The sequence below is a fragment of the Saccopteryx bilineata genome, chromosome 5 (genome assembly GCF_036850765.1).
Source record: "Saccopteryx bilineata isolate mSacBil1 chromosome 5, mSacBil1_pri_phased_curated, whole genome shotgun sequence".
Classification (NCBI taxonomy): domain Eukaryota; kingdom Metazoa; phylum Chordata; class Mammalia; order Chiroptera; family Emballonuridae; genus Saccopteryx; species Saccopteryx bilineata.
Window position 1 is genome coordinate 197,201,728 of NC_089494.1, and position 24,393 is coordinate 197,226,120.

The 24,393-nt window shown below is 35.6% G+C and overlaps 1 protein-coding gene across 6 annotated transcripts in view; it reads left to right on the forward strand.

The window, feature by feature from the left end:
* MAPK10 (mitogen-activated protein kinase 10) overlaps nucleotides 1–24,393 on the forward strand; it is a 343,572-nt gene that overhangs the window by 246,388 nt on the left and 72,791 nt on the right. For 4 of the 6 annotated variants that reach the window (XM_066280170.1, XM_066280166.1, XM_066280171.1 and 1 more), the window contains exons 5-9: nucleotides 13,546–13,675; nucleotides 18,624–18,682; nucleotides 19,573–19,711; nucleotides 20,825–20,990; nucleotides 23,197–23,268. In XM_066280170.1, coding sequence (XP_066136267.1) covers nucleotides 13,546–13,675; nucleotides 18,624–18,682; nucleotides 19,573–19,711; nucleotides 20,825–20,990; nucleotides 23,197–23,268 — 566 coding nt within the window. The remainder of the gene's footprint in view (nucleotides 1–13,545; nucleotides 13,676–18,623; nucleotides 18,683–19,572; nucleotides 19,712–20,824; nucleotides 20,991–23,196; nucleotides 23,269–24,393) is intronic. The other 2 variants (XM_066280168.1, XM_066280169.1) reach the window with 1 other exon arrangement.

The following is a 24,393-nucleotide window of genomic DNA, read 5'->3' on the forward strand; positions in this document are numbered from 1 at the left end:
TAGAAACTCTATCAAATCCCATAGAGGATATAAATATATTCTAAAATTAGAAATTCTATTCAAGATTATTCTCACAAATTACATTACAAGGCATATTTATGGAAATTAAATATTAAATCTTGTCCTTTGCGAACTCACTATTTGATTTGATTTGTTTAGTTCTTCTCTTGCTTCAGTTTCTCTCTCAGCACATTTTAGTGTGCTTTTATTTGCAAGTTTTATTTATAATAGTAGCTATTCCATAGAAGTCTCAAGAGTTAAAATACTGGTGTGCTCCATTTGCTGAATACTATAATTAAAGATTTCCAAGTGATTCTGTGCAAAAAATAATCTAAAAATTAGGATTTGTTTACAAGAAGTTATTCTTCAATAAGAATTATAAAAGATGTTAAGACAATGTTGATTACTTTGCTGAAGCATCTTTATTTAAAAAAAATTTTTTTGTTTTGTTTTGTTAATTTTTTAACAAGAGAGAGAGATAGACAGACAAGGACAGACAGGAAGGGAGAGAGATTAGAAGTATCGATTCTTCAATGCATCACCTTAGTTGTTCATTGATTGCTTTCTCATATGTGCCTTGACTGCGGGGCTCCAGCCGATCCAGTGCCCTCTTGCTCAAGTCAGCAACCTTGAACTCAAGCCAGCGACCCTGGTTTTCAAGCTAGCAACCATGGGATCGTGTCTAGGATCCCATGCTCAAGCAGGTGACCTCGGGGTTTGAAACCTGGATTCTCAGTGTCCCAGGCTGATGCTCTATTCACTGCGCCATTACCTGTTCAGGTGCAATTTGTACTTTTTAATTGCTTCACCTCTTTAACCCAGTCCCTGGCAACTATCAGTCTGTTCTCTTTATCTGTGAGTCTGCTTATTTTCTTTTTTACATCCCACATAGAAGTCTTTATCTGACTGACTTATTTCACTGAACATAATACCCTCAAGTACTAAGCATCTTTTTGTTTGTTTGTTTCAATATCAGATTTGTCTTCAAAATGTTGTAATCAAGTCATTCTAATTATGAATGTATGAAAAATGTTTACAAATCTCAGTACTTACAAATTCCATTTTGATTTGTAGAATATTGCAATTTGTTTAGATCAATGTAAGTTATATTTACATCACAACCAATTCAAAGTCCATTTCTATTTTATAGATTTCTTAAGTTGGTAAGAACATTGTCCTTAGCCTGATGATATTCTGCAAAACATTTATATTTGCGTTACCACTAAAAAATTAATATCTTTAATGTTGATATTTTTTTAAAAGTTTTAATAATTTCACCCTATTGTCAGATGTCTCACTTTTGATAAAGTGAATTTCCCTAAGTTTTCTTTGAGTCATTGAATTGGATAGAAAATCAAGTATTATTGAAAAGTACTAATGTTATATATGAAGCATTTGATAAAATGATATAAAGCAGGCATAATTTAAAAGCTTATAATTTTTTTCTGCTTTTAAAGGCAGCACATTAGCAACTGTTACTTACCATTTTGTACATATCCAAAAAAAATACCCCACAAAAACTTGGAATTGAAAATAAGCAGAATTAATCTACAAGAATAGCCATTTGATCTAAATAAACTTCATGGTTCCAGAGTGATCTGTAAATGCATCTTTTGCGGATGCATGTATTAAATCATTGTCCTTGGGCCCAGTCTTCTTACAGTAACTATTAATTTTATATAGATACTGATTGTATTTTAAGATACTTATTTTTTTGTTTTTATTGTGTTGTCCTTAAGAAAATATAAAAATAATAGAATTCATAAAACATAAAAATATATACATGAAAAGTATACAGAATTTTAATTAAATATGCAGTTTAATTTTGTCAAAAATATTTTATTGCAAAGGTAACAAACTTTAATAAACACCAAAAATTAAATAATTATAGATTTATGGCACTGAATAAGTGGCAAATAATAAACGGCAAAACATAGCAAGAGTGTTCTGACTACCTTCAATATGCTCCATGTACTCTTTATAGTAGGCTAAACAACCTCTGTACTCTCACAACCTATATAAAACCTCTGTTTTATATCAAGACATAAAGTAGTTTCTCAAGTTTCCAACTTGCCTCATCAAATGGCAGCCTGGAAGCTTTGTGGATTTTGTAGGTTATAACATGGGCTAAATCGTACTGAATGATCATTCAGAGCAGCAAAGTGGACAGGAGACAAATTGTCACAAAGAGAAAAAAGGAGCAAGAGAGGTAGCAAATAATTTAATCACCAGCTCTCTGCCCTAATGACTGTTTTAAGTATATATAAAAAAGTGATATACCAAAAGGTAGCTTATTATTTCATGTGTTTAATACTTAAATAAGAACAATAAAAGAGGTACACAAAACTAGATTATGTTATAAGAAAGGGTTTTAAAATATTAATGAAAATATGTTAAATAATACCTGACAAAAAACAATAAAACTGTTACTTAAAATATCTCCAGTGACAGCTTGTCATCCCCCTGGTTTTTGGGACTTTTTATATTATATGTTTGTTTATTGCAGTAACAAACACAAAGGAATCAACATGTAGAATTTCGTCAAAGATGTAATGGGTTTTATAAAGTGAATAAATAAATATGACAAGCATAGTTCTGTCAATTTTTTTCACCTATGGACAGAATGAACATTACTACGGGTGCTTAGAATATGCTGTTGTGCAGATGAATGTTAAAAAAGAGTAAGGAATGTAAATTTGTAATTTCCACATCGAGCGGCTGCCCAGGCACCCACCTTAGAGAAAACCCTGATTACAAGTGCCATGTTAACAACCGGTTCACCAAACTCAACAAAAAATTAGGTATAGGTTCTGCCAAACTGGTGTAATCTGGCTGAATCCCACCACTGGACAGCACCTAAATCCACCCTGTCACCGTATTTCCCTGAGGTGAAGCAATTCCTCTTGGGGAGTTTTCAGTTTTTTCCTCCAATGCTATCATTTTGATTTCTAAGAATATGCTTTGTGCTTATGGTAGCTATCTTCTTTATATTCATTTTAATTTCTTTTTCTCCCTCCCTTCCTCCCTCCCTCCCTCCCTCCCTCCCTTCCTTCCTTCTCTTTGTATACATTACTTTTATTTTTCAATCACAGTTGATATAAAATATTATATTAGTTGCAGGTGTATTGTTAGATATTAATATAATGTATAAACTGATCACCAAGATGTCTAGTACCCACTTGACACAATACATAGTTATCATAATATTATTGACCATATTCACTATGCTGTATTTTATATCCCCATGATTATTTTATATTTGCCAGTTTATACTTCTTAATCCTTTCACTTTTTTCACCCAAACCTCCTTTTATCTAATGACCATCAGTTTGTTCTCTGTAGCTATGAATTTGTTTCCATTTTGTATGTTTGTTTACATTGATGTTTAGATTCCATATATAAGTGAAATTATATGATATTTGTCTTTTTCTGTCTGATTTATTTCACTTAGCATAATACCCTCTAGATCTATCCAGGTCACAAATAGCAAGGTTTTGTTCTTATTTTATGGCTGAGTAATATTGCATTGTGTATATGTATCACTTACTCTTTATCTAATTATCTATCAATGCATATTTAGGTTGCTTTCATATCTTAGATATAGTAAATAATTGTGCATTGTGTATATGTATCACTTACTCTTTATCTAATTATCTATCAATATATATTTAGGTTGCTTTCATATCTTAGATATAGTAAATAATGCTTCAATAACCATAGGGATGCATATATCTTTTCAAATTAGTATTTTGGATTTCTTTGAATAAATATGAGTTGTATGATAGTTCTATTTGTAATTTTTTGAGTAACCTCCATACTGTTTTCCATTGTGGCTGCACCAGTTTACAGCCCCACCAACAGTGCACAAGGTGGGACTTATCTCCACATCCTCGCCAATACTGGTTGTTAATTTATTGATGATAGTCATTCTGACAGGTGTGAGGTGGTGTCTCATAGTGGTTTTAATTAGCATTTCCCTGATGATTAGGGATGTTGGCTTTTTTTTTCATATGTCTATTGTCCATCTGTATGTCATCTTTAGAGAAGTGTCTATTCAGGTCCTTTACACAATTTTTAACTAGATTGTTTGTTTTTACTGGTATATAAAGACACATGCAGCCCCATGTTCATCAAAGCATTGTTCACAGTGGCCAAGACATAGAAACAATCAAAAAGCCCTTCAATAGATGATTGGATAAAGAAAATGTGGTACATATATACTATGGAATAATACTCAGCCATAAAAGTGATGACATAGGATTATTTACCAACAACATGAATGGACCTTGATAACATTATACTGAGTGAAATAAGTAAATCAGAAAAAACTAAGAACTATATGAATCCATACATAAGTGGGACACAAAAATGAGACTCAGGGACATGGATAAGAGTGTGGTGGTTACCACGGGGAGCGGAGGGTTACAAAGAAAAACAAATAGAAGGTGACAGAAGACAATTTGACTTTGGGTGATGGGTATAAAACATAATCAAATGTCAAAATAATCTGGAGATGTTTTCTCTGAATCAATGTACCCTAATTAATCATGTCACCCCATTAAAATTAATTAAAAATGTTTTTAAAAGATTATTTTTTTGGTGTTAAGTTGTATGAGTTCCTTATGTATTTTGTACAGTAACCCATTATCAGATATACTAATGGTGAAATATCTTCTCCCATTCAGTAGGTTGTTTTTTAGTTTATTGATGGCTTCTTTTGATGTACAAAATCTTTTTAGTTTGATATATTTCCATTACTTTATTTTTTCTTAGGTTTCCCTTGCTTAAGTAATATATCCAAGAAAAATATTACTAACAGTCATGTATGAAAGTTTACTGCCTATGTATTCTTATAGGAGTTTTATCGTTTTAGTTCTTATGTTTAATATTTTAATCCATTTTGACTTTATTTTTGTATGTGGAATAATAAATGGTCTAGTTTTATTTTATTTTTTTTGCAGATATGTGTCCAGTTTTGCCAACATCATTTATTAATGAAACTGTCTTTACCCCATTGTATATTTTTGTTCCCTTTGCAGGACAAGATTAATTGCCCATATAAGCATGTATTTATTTCTGGGCTCTCTATTCTGTTCCATTGATATATATGTCTGTTTTTATACCAGTGCCATGCTATTTGAGTACTATAGACCTGTAGTATAGTCTAATTTCAAATATTGTAATACATTCAACTTTGTTCTTTCTTAAGATTGCTGTGGTTTTTCAGGTTTATTTGTGGTTCCATGTAAATTTTTAGAATTTGTTTTAGTCCTGTTAAAAATGCCATTGGTATTTTGATAAGATTCCATTGAATCTGTAGATTGCTTTGGGTAGTATGAGCATTTTAATGATGTTAATTTTTCCTATCCAATTTCACTTATTTGTATCTTCTTCAGTTTGTTTCACTGATAACTTATAATTTTCAGAGGATAGGTCTTTCATCTATTTGATTAAATTTGTTCCTGGGTATTTTTTATGCAACTGTAAATGGGACTGTTTTGTTAAATTTTTCTCTGTGATAGCTTGCTACTAGTAATACACCTGATATCTGGATATTAATGTTGTATTTTGCTCTAGTTTCTATGGTAATGAGTTTTAGTATGGTTCCATATTCTTCATCAAGCTGGTTAGTCTTTGTGTGATCTACTCTGTCACTAATTTGCTGAAGAGCTAAAAAGTGTTAGTTCAATTTCTTGTGTTTGAAAGAGCTGCTGGTTCTTTTTTTTTTTTTTTTTTTTTTTTTGAGAGCTTGGCTTCTGAGCCCCACATTCTGCCCTGCTTCAACTATGTTGTCCATCAAGCGCAAAATGATTTTATTCAGAATCTATGTCACTGGATTTGATCATTTAGGTTAGTTTGTCCATAGATAAAAAGACTTTTCTTAATGTTGAGCTCTAGTTTTGCAACCTTCATCCACAAATGGACCCTGTCTTTTGCTTAGAGAAAGATCCAGGTAAACTCCATGGTTTATTGCTGTATTTGATTATGAGTTACTGCTTGTCAAATGTTGTATTTTCTAGAAAATACCTTTTGCGATGGTGATTGCATGTGGGAGATTTATTAAGGAGTGTTCTTGGGCTTAACTCCTGTGAAAAAGAATGGAAGGAAAGCAGAGACAGAAGTTTAGCTACAATGTAATCTCAGTAGAAGCCTTAGCTGATCCTCTTGGGAATTCAGAAAATGGAAGGAGACTGACCAGCCTTCCTGAGTTGGGTGAGGTGGCCAGGCTTTTATAATTACATATTCAACAGTCACTGAGTGAAGGCTGCTCATGAAGACAATAAAGGATGTACCAAAAGGGGGATAAGAGCTGACGGGGAATCTGCCCACAGCACTCCCAGCCTCTGGGTTAATAAGGCCTTTATTCCTGAAGGGACATTTTAGCAATGACTCACAGCACCTGCACTTCTCTCTGATGCACTTAATGTATTTCCATTATTGGTTTTTGTTTTTCAATATGGTAAGAACAAATTTGCAGTAAATCAGAAGCCAAAAGTCCCAAGTGCCCATAAAAGTTACAGTGTTTCTCTGAAACCTGAATATGTCTACTTCTAGATTTTCTTTATTACTTGTCACTATTAGTCAGAGTTCTATTACTTGTAATCAAAAGCATCCCTAACCAAACTGATATAGCCAAGCTATTCAGAAATAAAAGTAATCAGTGAAAAAAAAATCAATTTTTGAGTTTTGATGGGGTGAATAGGGAGGGTCTCTACTGAGAAGGATATTTGGGCTGAAACCTGAGTCAGAAGATGGAGCCAGGCAAGTGAGGATGTGGAAAGAACATTCCCAGCAGGAGAAACTATCCTCAAAGCCCAAGGCCAATGTGAGTTTGGCAGGTTCACCAACATGGTTGTCAATGGTGGCATCAGTATCCCAACAGTGTCTCTAGGGACTGTAATGTTTGGACGTCAAAAGGAGATATTTGAGGGTCCTGGGTGCAGGGTTTTTTTTTTTCATAGCTTTCAATTAAGATCTAGGCCTTGGGAAAAGGTCAAAGTGAAAATGTGGAAATGTAGGCAAAGAACAAGAACGGCTACAGGGTGCATCCAGGACAGCATTTGGCTGGCTGGACTATGGCATATGATGTTTCAGATTCTCCAATGATACATTTTTTGTGTTTTGATTATTTTTTTAAGATATAAAGTTCTGCTCATGATGCATAGATTTTTTTTTCTTACAAACATGTTAATATGATCAAGAACATTTTAAATGTGAAAGATCAGAGGAAAAAAACTATTGAATAAATAATTATGATTTAGGAAGAAAAATATTTGTACAAAACGTTGTTTGCTGTTGCCAGAAGAAAAAAACAACTGATAAATACATTGAGAATAAGATTCTCTGCAAGGATAAGTGTATGATGTGTATTTGTGTGTGTGTGTGTATTTATATAAATATATTTGAAAAGATAAACAGCTTATAGTATCATATACCAGGACTAAGTGCATACCAACAGAAGGCTGTATCTTACTTTTATAAATAAACCTGGGAGAAGGGAAGCTCATTTGGTGCTATAGGCCAAAAAGCTGCTGGAATATTTTCAGCTACATTGTTAAAAAGTTGTTGGAAAAACCTTTTTTTTTCTTGCATGAAAAGAAAACAATAAGAAACTACTGAAAGAAAAAAGTAAGATTCTATGGACTAAGACTAAAAAAAGATGACTCAAGAGCAACAAAATTACTGTATGGTAATGTCTCACTGCACAGCACTGATGATGCCAACTTGCAGATGTATTTGCTGAGCTGCTGCCACGTTAACTCAGGAATTACAGAAAATGGGAAGGAGTGTCGTGTCGGCCAGTGTTCATGGCAGGAGACAGTGACATTTTACATAGGCCGAGATTTAATACAGTACATTGCGTGCTTGCAGCATCATTGGAAGGCTGAGATGGGTGAGCTCTAGTCTGGGCTTTTCAGAATGACTCTGAAACATTTGGGAGCTGAATGTCTGAATATTGAATATATATATTCAATATTTCCGCCTCTGAGAGTATCCCAAAGCATTAAGCTTCCAGAACACATGACTATAACTGGATTCCGGAATCACAGAGCTGGAACTGTGCTCTTGTCACTGCTGCTGTCATTACTCCATCATGCTGGTGACTGCACTCTGGGACCTGGAGTCCCCTGCAGCCTGGGCTGCAGCTCCTCTTACCCAGGAATCTGGACCATGATGTGAATTGTTGCCTTAGAGGCATATCGCACACCGCCAGGAGAACTTGCTTGCCAACCAAGCAGTGTTAGAAGATGACCACCACCTGCACATTGGTCCTACAAATCTCTCCTACTTGCATCTGCATGGCAGGGCCTTATTGTAATCTAGAGCGTAAAAGCATCTGGGAATTATGTATTTACTCTTAAGTCTCTTCCATGTTACTGGCAAAATAACAACACTTCTTTCTATTCCTGTCTTCTGAAAGAAAATAGTTCATTCAAGAGACAAAATGCAGCATGTAAAGTAAGGGTTTGTCGGTCAGGTATATACAGAAGGGACTGAGTGGGTAAGGAAAAGGGGGCCTTGGAGACAGGTTTAGGGGGTTAGCCTGAGACTGCCACTGCCCACTGCTCCCCTGGTTGAAAGTCTGCAGGGTCCCGTAGAGCTTAGGAGAAAGAGAGAGGCGAGGAAAAGGTGCCTGGGGGAAGAAGAAGAGGAAGGCACCTGCGTGCTCCTGGGAGGGAGAGCACTTCATCCTAAAGACTTTTAAGGGTGGAGATCTTAGAAGAAGTCCCACCAGAGGATCTCAATAGAATATTCGTCAGCTTTCCAGGGGTGTCCCTATAAGGTCATGGTTTCTACTAATTGGTTTGTTCCAGAGCAGGAGTTATTGGTCAGTGCATCTGGTCATGAGACCAGCCCTAGGATCGGTTGTCTGGTTTTGCTACTTTTCTGGAGCTAAAAGAAAACTGAAGCCTAACAGTATTTGATGTAGATCAGAACCTCACTGTCCTGGAGACCTAATGCTTAAGGGTTATTCTCTGTCCCTCTTGTTCACTCTCCTGCTAAGTGGGTGGAAACCACATGAATAGCAACATGCCAGGAAAGGAAAGGTCAGGGAAGGGTCTGAACTGCATGACCTGTGATATGAAAGCAGGGGTCTGAACCACATGACCAGCAATATGCTAGTGGAGAAAGGTTACCTTGGAGGTGAGATCCTTGTTTTCCCAGTTTTGTTGCCCATTGCTAGGCACCTAAGCTGTTCCACCCTGGTGAGTTTCTGTGCCTGGCCTGTAGTTCTTGTTCTGCTTGTGTCTGTCTAATTGCCTACCACAAAGGAAGCCATGATAAAGGGGATCAAATGATAGTTAAATGAGCCAGACTACAGCATTCTACACAACTATAGACAGGAAAACATTCTTATTTTTTCAGAGAGAAGAAAGAAATAATAAGAGACACGTGTGGAACTTGACGTTGGTTGTAGTATTGGTTGGAAACAATACCAGATGAAGCATTAAAAAAGGATGCAGTGATTACTAGGAATAGGGAATTCTTTAAAAACAAATCACATTGGATAGATTATTAAAGTAGTAATAGAACTGTGTGACTATAGTATATCTAGATTTTTATAAGGCTTTTGTCTCAAATTTCATATCATGAGGCAAACTTGTGAAATGTGGTCAAGATAGTTATATAATTAAATAGATGTGTGATTAGTACACATGCTGATTCATAGATACATTTCCAATTAAAACATATACTGTAAGAATATGCACTTTATCTCTCCCTGCCTTACACAATGACTCCAGCAAGAACATTGTTTTTTAAAAATTAATTAATTTTTTTATTTTTCCAAAGTGAGAAGTGGAGGGAGGCAGACAGACTCCTACATGTGCCCGGCCATGATCCACCCGGCATGCCCACCAGGGGGCGATGCTCTGCCCATCTGGGGCATTGCTCTGCTGCATCCAGAGCCATTCTAGCACCTGAGGCAGAGGCCATGGAGCCATCCTCAGTGCCCGGGTCAGTTTTGCTCCCATGGAGCATTGGCTGCGGGAAGGGAAGAAAGAGATCCAGAGAAAGAAGAGGGGGAAAGGTGAGAAGCAGATGGGCGCTTCTCCTGTGTGCCCTGGCTGGGAATCAAACCCGGGACTTCCACACTCCAGGCTGACGCTTTTTTGTCAAGCCAACCAGACGGGGCCAGGACATTGATTTTTTAAAGTAGCAATAATCATTATTTATCAAATGCTCATTCCAGTTGAGGCACTATGAATAGATTAAATTGTTATTATTTACATTATAAACATGGGGAAACTGATGTCAGAAAGTGCAGGTGGGTTGCCCATAGCTTCACATCAGGTAAGCAGCAGTGCTAAGTTTCATACCTAAACTTCCTTTAAAGAAGAGGTAACAGAAAGAGGGAGAATGCCACCACACTTCTAGGAGAAACTGGCTAGTGTCGTACCTGCCAAGAGAGCCAGAAAGGATATGTTTTCCCACAAGAAGTTACCCAACAAGAAGTGTAGGGCCTGCCCATTATTGCAGGATCTGCTCAGTCTCTCAGGAGCTCGAACTGCCATTGACACGCTTCACTGAAGACTCACATATAACACCAGATGCCAATTTATTAAGTTATGAGAAATGTAACAGTCAAACTGACCAAATATGGGCAATATTCTTACATGCAACATTCTGAAAAAGCCTGATTATTGCAGAATGCTGACTGCAGAGGATAAAATCAGCCTGAGCAGACCCTGATCAGAATGCTAACTGGCTGCAGCCTCTAACAACCCCAACAGGGATTTAAACGTCTGCTGGCTGACTGGACCCCTGGACCACTTTCTTATTTTGCCAGGCAACATCAGAATTTGCCTTTCTAACTCTTTGTTATACACTTTTATGACTGGTTGCCATTCTTTCTTTAGGTATTTTAATGATTTCAACTAAGTTGTTTTAGGTATTTTAATGATTTCAACTTGGTTTTTTTCTCTTTAAGACAACTGTTCTGATCATTTTACTGATGGTATATTTTCTTAACTTTAGAAATTATCATTTTCATATTTCCAAATTCACTGTGGTGCTTGTGTGCTACCTGTAAGATGTAGGTCCATCTGACTCCTTTGTCTGTGCTGCCATTGGTAAATTAACAAGAACAAATAAGAACAGAAGCAGCAGTGCTGGCATACGGAATTTAATAGCAGTGCAGATATTTTAGAAACAGCATTTTTATTTCGCATATGCTCATTGTGAGTCAATAGTGCATGATGTGTAGTTATCAATAATCCAAGATAGACTATCTGTTTAACTGTGACAACAGAATGAATGGGCGAGTGAATGCATGAGGGAGTTGATAGCCTTTACCCTAATCTTTGCTGACACTGCATGCCCGAGTAACAATGTTTATTGAGTGCAGTGTTCACCTTTTCAGAGGAAACTGACCACTTGGTGATCGGTCTTGAAATCACATTCTGACAAATGGTAGTGGGATGCTGGTGATATTTAATTTAAGAAAGAAAAGGCTTGGGGGAAAATAAGAAAAGATAAGTGTTATTGAGTGCTTATAGGCAAGGCATTGTGCTCAGTCTTTTCATGGATTTCAAACATTATGGGTCTATCATAATGAAAAGGAAATAGTTTATTTTGAGTTGCCTTGGAAGGCAAGGCTGACAATAATCTATACATTCGACAGACAGAGAAGTCTGCTTATTAAAATGATGATGATTCTAACTCTCAAAGCTGTCCAACAACAAAGGAGCTGCCTTAATGTTTAAGGGGTTTATGATTTTGGAGATGCTCAAGCAGAGACAGGTTAGACTTTTGATGGAGATGTTTTGGAGAAGGATAATATTAAATGGAGGCATGGATCAGAGAATCTCTTTGTCCAACCTTATCTTGTGAATGTGTCATTACTACAGTATCCTTGTTCATTTTTTAGTTTAGTGGCATTAACCCTAAATGGTTATTGTCTCTTCCAATTCGATAGATTGATTGTAGGAGACATTAGTTTCTGTGTCATTCCTGGAAACTAAAACAACCCTTCCTGGCAACTCAGACAATTCAACACAACTCAGAGCTGCAGGGATGGGAAAGAAAGATTTTCTGAGTAAGTCGTTAGGTATAATAGCAAGAAGAGACTCACTTCCTCATCTGATCCCAGACCCATGTATTGTGAGTATGGGAGGAACAGTACCATGTATGGATTGCTTTTTCAAAGCATGGTAAATTATCATTCTCACATAGTTTGAAAGCTTCAAATGTAAATGACATTCATTTCCATGTTTATATTTAAACATATTTATACTTCTGAAATCCACTCTGATTGCATTCCCTATTTAGAACTTTGTTATCGTTAACAAGTGAACTTGTGCTTTAATGGCAATTAACATCACACCCTAACAACTGGTACTCTTGCATAGGGAAAGAATAAATGTCCACTTAAAATAACCAAAGTACGCCCTGGGCAGGTAGCTCAGAGGACCATCCTGACAGGCCAAGGTTGCAGGTTTGATCCCCAGTCTGGACACATACAAAAATCAACCAATGATGGCATGAATAAGAACAATAAGCCAATGTTTCTTTGTTCTTGTCCCTTCTTTTTTTCTGAATATCAATAAATTTAAAAGGTTTTAAAAAATAACCAGAGAATGATGGAGCCAGAGAAAACCTAGCTATCACATATTACTAAATGAGAAATTCAAGCTCCATGAGATGAAACTTGTATAGACACATAGCTAGTATGAAAGCTGAGCACTTTTCTTTCTTCCTTGTCCTTGCTCACTAATGCAATTATATGTTGTATTCTTGCCAAGATTTTTTCCTTTCTTTCCTTTTGTGTGTGTGTGTGTGTGTGTGTATTTTTCTGAAGTGAGAAGTGGGGAGGCAAAGAGACAGACTCCTGCATGCGCCCTACCGGGATCCACCCAGCATGCCCAGTAGGGGGTAATACTCTGCCCATCTGGAGTGTTGCTTCTTTGCAACCAGAGCCATTCTAGTGCCTGAGGCAGAGGCCACAGAGCCATCCTCAGCACCCGGGCCAACTTTTCTCCAATGGAGCTTTGGCTGTGGGAGGCAAAGAGAGAGAAAGAGAGAGAATGGAGAGGGGGAAGGGTGGAGAAGCAGATGGACACTTCTCCTGTGTGCCCTGTCTGGGAATCAAACCTGGGACTTCCACACACCAGGCTGATGCTCTATCACTGAACCATCCAGCAAGACAGGGCCTCTTTTCTTTCTTTTCTTTCTTTCTTTCTTTCTTTCTTTCTTTCTTTCTTTCTTTCTTTCTTTCTTTCTTTCTTTCTTTCTTTCTCTCTCTCTCTCTCTCCCTCCCTCCCTCCCTCCCTCCCTCCCTCCCTCCCTCCCTTCCCTCCTTCCTTCCTTTCTCTCTCTCTCTCTCTTTTTCTTTCTTTCCTCACAAGTAGAATGTTTTTATATCAGTCATTCATATCTTTATTCACAGCTTTGTTTACCTGTGACCTGAGGAGAAGGTATCTGAGTTGGATTCTAAAATAGGTGCTTTTTTTGTTTGTTTTTAACTCATATTCTTATTTCTATAGGCAAGAATTCTAGGAACTCTTTTGTTATTAATTCTGGATTACTCTTCAATCTCTGCAGTGCTGCATATGATGCCGTCCTTGACAGAAATGTGGCCATTAAGAAGCTCAGCAGACCCTTTCAGAACCAAACGCATGCCAAGAGAGCTTACCGGGAACTGGTCCTCATGAAGTGTGTGAACCATAAAAATGTGAGTTATTATTTTTAAACCTCTGCTAGTGAGAGGCTGTAAAATCAAGGAAAGAAAATTAAGTTGCCAACTTGAGTAGGAAAAGCTTTCTTTACTTTGTAATTTCTGTCTCTTAAGATTGTTTATTCTGCCCATATGCTACATTTAATTATATTGTCCTCATGATAGCCTTCTGCTTAAAAATCATCTAAAAGCCATATGGCATGGAGGAGATAAATTTGATAGCTATTTCCCTGTTATGAAATTAACCATATTTGGTAATTTTGCTCCAAATTAACCAGAGTTTCATGTTTTTCCAAAGTAAAAGCAAACAGAAACAAAAAAACAAAAATGTCTTACAGAACAATATGCAATATATCTTTACAACTTTAATTTAGTTATTAACAGGTGAAGATGTTTGTTTCCTTTGTCTTTTAGCTGTAGTCTGACAGTGGCCTACAACTGTAGGCCAACAACTGTAGTACTACACTGTACTGTGGCAACTTATTTTCTATAGGATTAGGCAACTATGCAGGGAGATATTTGTAAAGTGCTTAAGAACAGGATCAAGAACTCCTCACAGTCTAACTCAGTAGGTTACAACCATTACAGGACTTTCTTCACTTCAGAGTATCAGCTTCTTCAACCATAGGCAAGGACCTCTAGAATCCTGTTTTTATTCTTCTTAGTAAGGATAAATGGGAGATAATTCAGTACTTTAATGATGACTATTATTCACAAATAAATTAAAATAGGGTATATATTTATTACAAATATATAATAAAAATAAGTTATAAATTGTTGTAATACAACAGTAGAAACAATGGCTATAATAACTCTCTACAAAGTTATTTTTGAGTAAGAAAAACATACAGAATACATGAAATTATCAATGTAGGTTTATAAACAAGTGGATTTGTCATTAGGCTTCTCTATCAATGGCATTAAGAAGAAGCAAATGTATGAGTGTTTAGTTGAAATACAAATATGTAGATTCAGGCCTAATGACATTGTTTCTCTTTTCCTCTATTAGATTATTCCAATGACTTTTTAGTTCAGTCATTTCACCAATATTTGTCACATGGTTATAGATCTAGATACTCTAGACACTAAGAATAAAGCATTGAAGAAAGCAGAGACAGATTCCTGCCCATATAGAGCTCTGTTCTAATGGTAGAAAAAGGCTGTCTACAAAGTAAAAGTATGGAATGCTATTAAGTGAAACAAATAAAAATAGGAAGATAAAAAATTCCAGTCAATGTGGGGTGGAATAGGGTTACTCTTTTAAATAGTTGAACAGCTAACACCTTGCTAATAAAAAGCAATTTTGTGAAATATGTGGCCATCTTTAAGTTGGCTATGCAAGGTACATGATAATTCTAGAAAAAACAACAACATAGAAATGTTGGCAAGGATAATTCCTAAGAAAAGTCATTCTACTAAAGCAAGTTGTTCTTTTAGGATGTTAAAATAATCCAAGGGCAAAAAACAAACAAACAAACAGCTAAGAAAACTCCCCCCAATAAAACACCAAAACACATCATCAGTGCAGTTTTTATGATAACAAAGAGAATGAGAAATACAGTGGGCAATGAAAGATGGGTAGATACAAATAATAAAGCAACTGTATGAAAAATTTTGATACTTTGTGTTTTTATATGTTTATATTTCCCTAATCCTACTTCCAGTCCTTATAATGCAATAAATACTTTGTAAAGAAATTCTCACTTACTTGGGAATTGAGGGAATCATACTCTTTATTCTTGAGGGGGGCATTCACATCTATGTAAAATATGAAGGTTCACATTTATGGTATCGAAAAAGAAGTTCTAAATTGAAATGATAATTTGTATATGGCATCCTACTTGCTACCACCTTTTGTGTGTGTGTGTATGTATGCATGTATGTATATAAGTTGATGAAAATAAATTTCTAGAACTTGTTAACAGAAAGGAAGTTCACTTACCACCAACTGTAAATTTCACTTTAGTATTTGTAATATTAAGCAATAGCAGTCAGAATGCAGACCTCTGTGAATTCTGTGGAAAGTAAAGCGATTCAGTGGAGTAATCTCAGATAAAATTATATTAATAGATAAGAGCATCGATTTAGAAAACAGATACTTAATTCTAGGAAGTGGTAGCTGGTGTGATTGTTGGGGCATTACAAATGTTGATTCACATCTGTACATTTTAAGATGCTGGAATAGAGGAAGTGAATCAGATTCCTGCCTGGAAACTGTTCAACTAAAATGAAAATAACCTGTGATGATCTGTTTCTAAAGATAAGATTTTAAAATTATTAGTAGGAATTAGAATTCATAAAGGAACAAAGAAAGAACAGAGGAGAAATCCTCAAAAGAAAATCAAAGGAGGTAAAAGTAATTTTTTTGAAAAAAAAAAGAGCATAGGAAAAGAGAAAATAAGAATATATAATGGTGGGGAATTTACCTTTCAAAATAATAAATCTTGATTTATTTAAAATTATAATGCTATTTCCTAAATTAATTGGGATGACCTACATTATTATTCACCCAGTGTGTGGGTTGTTTGTATATTTTATGTTATGTATATGTGTCCTACACCTAGTTTCTGATGTGTTTGTTTGAAGAAAAATAAAAATTAATTACTTTCCAGGACTGATAAAGTACTGGAAAACCAGACCCAATACGTATGTTCTAATCAAAGATGTACCACATAGACAGTTTTCAACATAGACTATAACTAAGTATACAGAATGATGAGGCACTTTAATAAGAAGCTTTAAAAATAGTTTGTTTGTTTAAGTGAGAGGATGGAAAATAGAGAGACAGATTCCCACATGTGCCTCGCCTGGGATCCGCCTGGAAATCCCATCTGGGGCTGACGCTCAGACCAACTGAGCAATCCTCAGCATCTGGGGCGGATGCTCAGATCAGTCAAGCCACTAGCTTCTGGAGGAGGAGAAGAAGGAGAGAAGGGAGAAAGAGGGGGAAAGAAGCAGATGGTCACTTCTCTTGTGTGCCCTGATTGGGAACTGAACATGGACTATCTATACACCAGGCCAACACTCTATCCACTGAACCACCAGTCACGGCCAAAAATAGTTTGAAACAATTTTATTTCTATATGCATATTCCATACTGCAAAGTTGCTTTAGTAGAGATGATCTTAGATTTTTCTTATGTTATAATCATTCCATTTGTGAAAATATTGGATAGTATTGTGAGTTTTTTCTTAGTAATTCCAAGCATTCCTTAGAATTGACTGCTTTTCTCAGATGTTAAAATGTTTTTGTTTCATTTTTATTACTTATGTTTTGTACCACTTATGAAGTTTCAGAAATTTATTAATTTGTGTTTTAAAGATGTGTAAATCTTAAGCTTGGACTTATCCAATTTTTGTGAAATGGTTGCATCTACAATGTGAGTTGAATATTGTTATTTATATTTCTTATTTTATTTCCTGCTGGCACATTAGTACAGAATATTTAACTGAAAGAACATTTTGAGTTATTTATGTGTGTAATCTAATTGGAAATATGACAAAGCTTTTTTTTGTTTTGAAATTTACTTATATCAGAAGGTAAAATTTTTTCCTACTAGTATATACAATAAAGCAGGAAACAAAAACTTTAAGAAACAGAATTTTGATACCATTTTTTCCTAAATTTATTAATATCACCCAAGATACTTTTCTTTAGTATGTGTATGTGTGTCTTTCTGAAGCTGGAAATGGGGAGGCAGTCAGACAGACTCCAGCATGCGCCCGACCGGGATCCACCTGGCACGCCCACCAGGGGGCAATGCTCTGCCCATCCCGGGCGTCGCTCTGTTGTGACCAGAGCCATTCTAGTGCCTGAGGCAAAAGCCATGGAGCCATCCCCAGCGCCCGGGCCATCCTTGCTCCAATGGAGCCTTGGCTGTGGGAGGGGAAGAGAGAGACAGAGAGGAAGGAGGGGGGGAGGGGGGGAGAAGCAGATGGGTGCTTCTCCTGTGTGCCCTGGCCAGGAATCGAACTGGGACTTCCGCATGCCAGGCCAACATTTTACCACTGAGCCAACCGGCCAGGGCCAATACAACTTTTCTTACACGTACATTAGTTTAAATAATATTTGAGTGTGAAACAGAAGTAAAAGACATTAAGTAACAATATAAAAAATATCTTGAATTAGAGCTTCACCTTGATCAGCACACCGTCTTGTGTACTTGGAAGAAAAACAGGGCCTTACGAAGTCTTGTTGGGTGTTTTATTGCTGCTTCACTTTTCTTACCCAGCTTCCCTTCTTTGTTGTTTAATGACACAGCCTTACATCATAGCAAGGAGAACCACACTCTTAAGCAGGGGTAGTCAACCTTTTTATACCTACTGCCCACTTTGGTATCTCTATTAGTAGTAAAATTTTCTAACCGCCCACCGGTTCCACAGTAATGGTGATTTATAAAGTAGGGAAGTAACTTTACTTTATAAAATTTATAAAGCAGAGTTGTAACAAGTTAAAGCATATAATAATAATTACTTACCAAGTACTTTATGTCGGATTTTTGCTAAGTTTGGCAGAATAAGTCTTTATAAAACAACTTACTATAGTTAAATCTATTTTTTTATTTATACTTTGGTTGCTCCACTACCGCCCACCATGAAAGCTGGAACACCCACTAGTGGGCGGTAGGGACCAGGTCGACTACCACTGGTCTAAAGCAATATCACAACTATGTCCTTTCTCTGACTCTTCCTTTTACCTAAGAATTTGAGCTTTTTAATTGTATTTTAACCTGAAGGCGGGTAGATCATATGTGCTTTCTGAGTACATTTTTTCTATGTTCTGTGAGACAGTTTTAGAACTTTTTCTAACTTTGCTTTTTCCTAATAACACTGGGATGTTGGCTTTGAGTTGGAAGAAATGCTAGTCTAAATGTGCTTTTAAAATAATTTATTCTCTCCCTTTTCTTTCATTCCTTCCTCTGTTCTTTCCACTGTTTCTTTTTCAGATTATTAGTTTATTAAATGTCTTCACACCCCAGAAAACGCTGGAGGAGTTCCAAGATGTGTAAGTAGCAAAACTCATAAAGAAAGGGAGAGCATAGCTCTCTAGTAACTCAGGGAAATTGACAAAAATCAAAGAGATGAAATCTTTTGTAGGGATCAAAGGGATGTAGAAGCTGGCACCAAATGAAAGAGACTGGTGATAGGATGGAGGTCTTGTTTCTGGTGTTACTTCTCAGTAACACCAGAGAGATGCTTCTGCCTCTCTCTTTAGCTGGCCTTCTGATTCTGTGTGCTTTGTTGTTCCACGTTCTTGGTTCAGTTAGGGAAGAGCTATTATTATTATTTAAATATTCTTAATATTTGAACTGTTGATTGCATTGTGTGAAGACTTATTATTTATGCATTTTTATTGTTTATTCTGTGAGTTATTTAGAATGAGTCAATTCACCTTAAGAAATATTAATAAAGAGGGACCTGGTAATGATTATCTTTAGTATTTATTTATTTTTGTGGTGCCTTTGATTTTGTGTAAAAAGAATCTGCCCAGAAGTTTAGTGACAATAAGCAGAGGAGAGGAAGTGAATCATAGCACCTTATCTTATTCACTACAGATATGTTGCATTTAATAGAATATGCTATTTTGATTTTTATTTCTTATTTGTAACCATAAAAAGAGTTTCAGGAAATGCAGGGAAAAGTGAGAACAAGATGAAAGTAGAAACTATATAGGCAGAAGTTACACACTAATATTGTAAATGCTCTTTCTGTTAGAACCTGTGGTAGAGCTACCATGGGCAGCATGCATGCAAAACTTGGAAGTTATTCATATTTTTTATTCAGTCAAATGTGGAGCTGGGCAGTTAAGAAGACTTCCAGATGTAGGAGAGGAGTCTGACTTATTTGAAAGATTTCACAGGTGATCTGGAACCAAACTGTGGATTTGCCTTCCAGTTACTTAGTGATGGAGCTGATGGATGCCAACTTGTGCCAGGTGATTCAGATGGAATTAGACCATGAACGAATGTCTTACCTTCTATACCAAATGTTGTGTGGCATTAAGCACCTTCACTCTGCTGGAATTATTCATAGGGTAAGAATGTCTCCTATAGAATTATAATTAAGATGTTTGAAAGAAGAAAAACCTACTGTAGGTAATTTTCTTTATGTAGGGGGCTTGGTTAAGTATACAATCATTCTTTTTTTTTTATTTAGACAATTTAATATAACAGGGTGACATTGATCAGTTAGAGTACATAGATTCAGAGAAAACATCGCCAGATCATTTTGACATTTGATTATGTTGTATACCCATCACTCAAAGTCAAATTGTCCTCCATCACCTTTTATTTGATCTTCTTTATGCCTCTACCCTTCCACTACCCCTTCCCTCTCCTCCCTTCTCCTCCCTTCCCCTCCCCCTGGCAACCACTGCGCTCTTATCCATGTCCATGAGTCTCAATTTTGTGTCCCACCTCTGTATGGAATCATATAGTTCTTAGTTTTTTCTGATTTACTTATTTCACTCAGTATAATGCCATAAGAAATGCTGACATAGGATCATTTATAACAACATGGATGGACCTTGATAACATTCCATATTCTTTAATGTTAGAATTAGCACATAGTTTACTCAAGTATAGAAGCAAACTTTAGCTATTCTGTAGTTGATTTTGTTTAACATTTTGTTTCAGCTCATTGAAAGTCAGCATCTGAGAAGCCTCCTGTTTTCCAGCCCCTTGATTGGCAGAGGTCATATGTGCAGTTGGAATTAGACAGTTCATTTACAGTTTGTTTCTGACAGTATAAAGATAGTTGCCCTCATCTGCTCTCCTGTCAGGCCTAAAGATGAAATTTAAGCTAAAACATGTACATTGCTATAAGGAGAAAACTAACAGATGACAATAAATTATATATTTTCTTTCCTAAATTTTCTTTCCAAGATGAACTTAAATTGTAAAAATAATAGCACAACTCTCTTCTGGGTTTCAAAAAGTCCTGAGAGTATTGAGGAAAAAAAAATCTGAAAACTAATTGTAAACTCCTTTGGAACAGTAAGCATTTGCTTGGTGTGGGGCTCTGCAGTAAAAGGAGGGGGCTGTCAGTGCTATTGAAAGACTAGCATGTTGATTAAATAGATGGAAATCACATGTTCCATTTCCATAGCATACTGGCTTTTCATTCCTTTTCCTGTTCCTATTGTCAGGATTTAAAACCAAGTAACATTGTAGTCAAGTCTGATTGTACATTGAAAATCCTCGACTTTGGACTGGCCCGGACTGCAGGCACAAGCTTCATGATGACTCCTTATGTGGTGACACGTTATTACAGAGCCCCTGAAGTCATCCTGGGCATGGGCTACAAGGAGAACGGTAGGGATGCTTCTGAATAGCAGCCACGGAGACTGAAGGAAATGCAAGCATGTTTCAGATAGCCAAGAATAATGTTCTCTTTCATGTATATGAATATACGTTTTTTAAATAAGGCTACCAGCTTTTGTATTCAGAGTATTTTTTTTATTAAATAGTACTAGGAAGAATTAAAAATGTGAAGGATGTTTCTGAAAAGTAAGCTTTGCTAGAAAAGCACTACAATGTGATAGATAAAAACAACTGTCAATGGAATCTTACTAAAACAATCAAGTGGATATTAATGAGCACACACTGTAGATACTGAAGAAAAATGATATTTGGGTTGCAGCTCAGCTCAAAATGAGGATAAAAACAGAAGGAAATCCATTACATTTAACCATTTGGCTTTATGTCATATATTAGAGAGATGGCTCTAGTGTTAGGAAAAGACAAAAATATGCCAAAAATCCTTGGACCAAAAATCTTCATAAATTCCAAAACCAAAGAAAGAGAAAATTATTGTATACTGTTGCTTTCATAATGAAAATCTAGTATTCATGGATCTTTAAAAGAAAAGGTAGAAAGAATTCTTCAAAGTTCCGATAAAATTTTATTAATTAAAATGAAAGTTTTATAAGTACCTATTATAAAGTATTATTTTTGAAGACAATATCTGTAACCAAAAAATATAGCATGTTAAAAATAATATCCAATATGTTTAAGAATTAAAATAGTTTTAAATTAAAATTTGTATAAGTACTCAATACCTTTCACACTTATTTCATACTCTATTCTTATTTAGTCCTAGAAGTCTATCTTTATAAGTTCTATAAAAATAATTATCATCATATTTTTGTTTGCAGGTATTAAAGGGTGCTTTTATAAAAAATATCCTGGCCATCAAATTTAAAAAAGTATACTTTCAGATTAGTACTTCCATAAAAATTAATACTTTTATGCATCTGTATAGAGAAAGGGGAAAAGTCAGGTCCTAAGAAAGTCAGGTTCTCTTGGGTAGACAATGAAAAAGGTCTGTTACCTTTTGACTTGGAACGGGCAAATCTAATCCTCTTGCCAAAGTGATAGATACTACATCTAACTTATTTGGAAAATAAGTTACATTTTTTACAAGATTTTTTTTCAATCCAAAGGAAACCAATTTATAAAGTTGAGAAATCAAGGGTCTTCAGGGGCCTGGGAAATCTAAATTTCGCTTTTCAGATCTTTGCTGCACAAATGGCGCATAATCTCCTTTCCTCGCTAGAAAAGGTTGTAAATTACTGCCATCGCTTTCTAGCACTTCTAGATAGGTGGAGAAACCACACCTAGCACGCTTGTGCTGTTCTCCCACTTATGTATGGGAGGAAGGTTATCATGCAGAAAAATTCGCTTGCTCCCATATCAGGCATGCCCCGCTAACCTGTGCACCTAACCCTGCCTTCCTTCCCCAAGGACTGTTTCAGCCTAATGTTTCTGCCCCCAAGTTCCCTTTGACCTTCCTTAAAAAGCTAGTTGGAAGAGGGGAAAGATTGGAAAGAGAAGGTGAAGCATGTTTGGCTAACAAGTGTGACATTTGAGAAATAAATGTATGCATATGACAATTTTTAAAATACTTTTAATACTTTATTACTTAACTTCCACATATTTTTTTAAAATGTGCTAATTAATTTTACATGTTTAAGAAATATTATAAATAGAAACTAAAATTGATATTTATTTATAAGAATTACTTCTGAAGGAAAAAACAAACAAACCACTAAGTCCTGAAACCAGGGATTTGACTACTTTTGCCTTAAAATTATGGTTCCAGCCATTTTCTAGTTTCTTGGATTTGGTTGTATGTACAAAAAACAAAACAAAACAAAACAAACAAAAAAACAAACAAAGAAACGTGTGGTCTCTTATTTCCCTATTCCAGTTGACCCTACAGGTTAATGAGATACTTATGGTTTAGTTTCTGCTTTTCCAAGTCACCATTTCAGGGCACTAACGAAGCAATTTAAGGCATCCAAAAAGTTATATTTTAAAATTAATTTGAGCTCTCATATTAGACATTGGTTATGAAATAATATAGGGCTGGTTTTAATTCACCCTTTTGGCTAACTTCTGGTGGGAAAAAAAATTGTATCTTCTAATCAAACTGTTCTTTTTCCTCCTCCTTCAGAGATAATTATCTTAGTTAACTTGACTTTCCTCCTTTTCTTCACTTCCCTCTCTCCTGTTCTAGTGGATATATGGTCTGTGGGATGCATTATGGGAGAAATGGTTCGCCACAAAATCCTCTTTCCAGGAAGGGACTGTATCCTTGTACCTTTTGCTGCAGCTTTACATGTTTTGTTCTCTCTCCCTTTAAACACATAATGGTTTTTACCACGAGAGTAAAGATAGAAGCAAAAAGTTGGGTAAGTGGTGTGATTGTGATTTTTTTTAAAAGTGATGATTTCTATAATCTGACCAGTACTGAAGACTACTTACGACAGTGATTTGTTTTAATTAAATTTTAATGGGCATTTTTTTTTCTTAAATTATTTTCTTGTCTACAATTCAAAGTAGCAATGCTATTTTTTTCATAAATTAGAGAGGCCACCAAATCCCAAATGATTAAATATCTTTATAACTAGAAAACTAAGTCACTATTTGCAAGTATTTTCCATCTGCTTTCTAAAACTATTTTATTCTTCTACAACATGTAGGCATAGTAATTTCTCTCCTTTCCGACATCAGCTTTTGTCTACAACTTCATTGACACTCTCCGGTCTTAAATAGGTCATTATAACATTTCTCCTTAAAACATGAGCTTCTACATTTGAAACTCATAATTATTCAAGTTGCTAGGTATCTGGTGGGTTTAAAATAGGTCTCCCTCACTTGACCTGCATATATGACTTAGACATAGATAATGATTTTTCCAGTGAGAGTAATTAAGAATTTTAAAAAGCAGTGTTGATTTGAGTTTTACCACTGAGTTCTGTACTAGATTTCGCCAAAAATTTCTTGGAGATTTATTTATGATTTGGAATTATTAAATTAGCTGGTTTATTTCTGAAATGCCTAAAGCTTGCTCTCTAACAAAGGTACATATTTGTGATTATAATATATAGATAATAAAGTTTGCATATTAATAGAGAATATACTTTTTTAAATACAGAAGTATGCTGCTAATACACCATAATGAAATCTAAGTACAACTGACAACTTTCTCAATGATAATGCATGATTGAGTTTAATATATTTACTACATATGACATTTTTGAAATTGGCAATAAACATGTGGTTCATAAATCTATTCAATATTGTATCTGACTAATAAGAAAACTCTATTAAGGAATTCTTATTATATAAGAACGATTATGATTGTATTTAGTGAAGAAAAGGCCTATAATGAAAGAAAATTGGACTCAATAAGAAATTAATACCACAATGA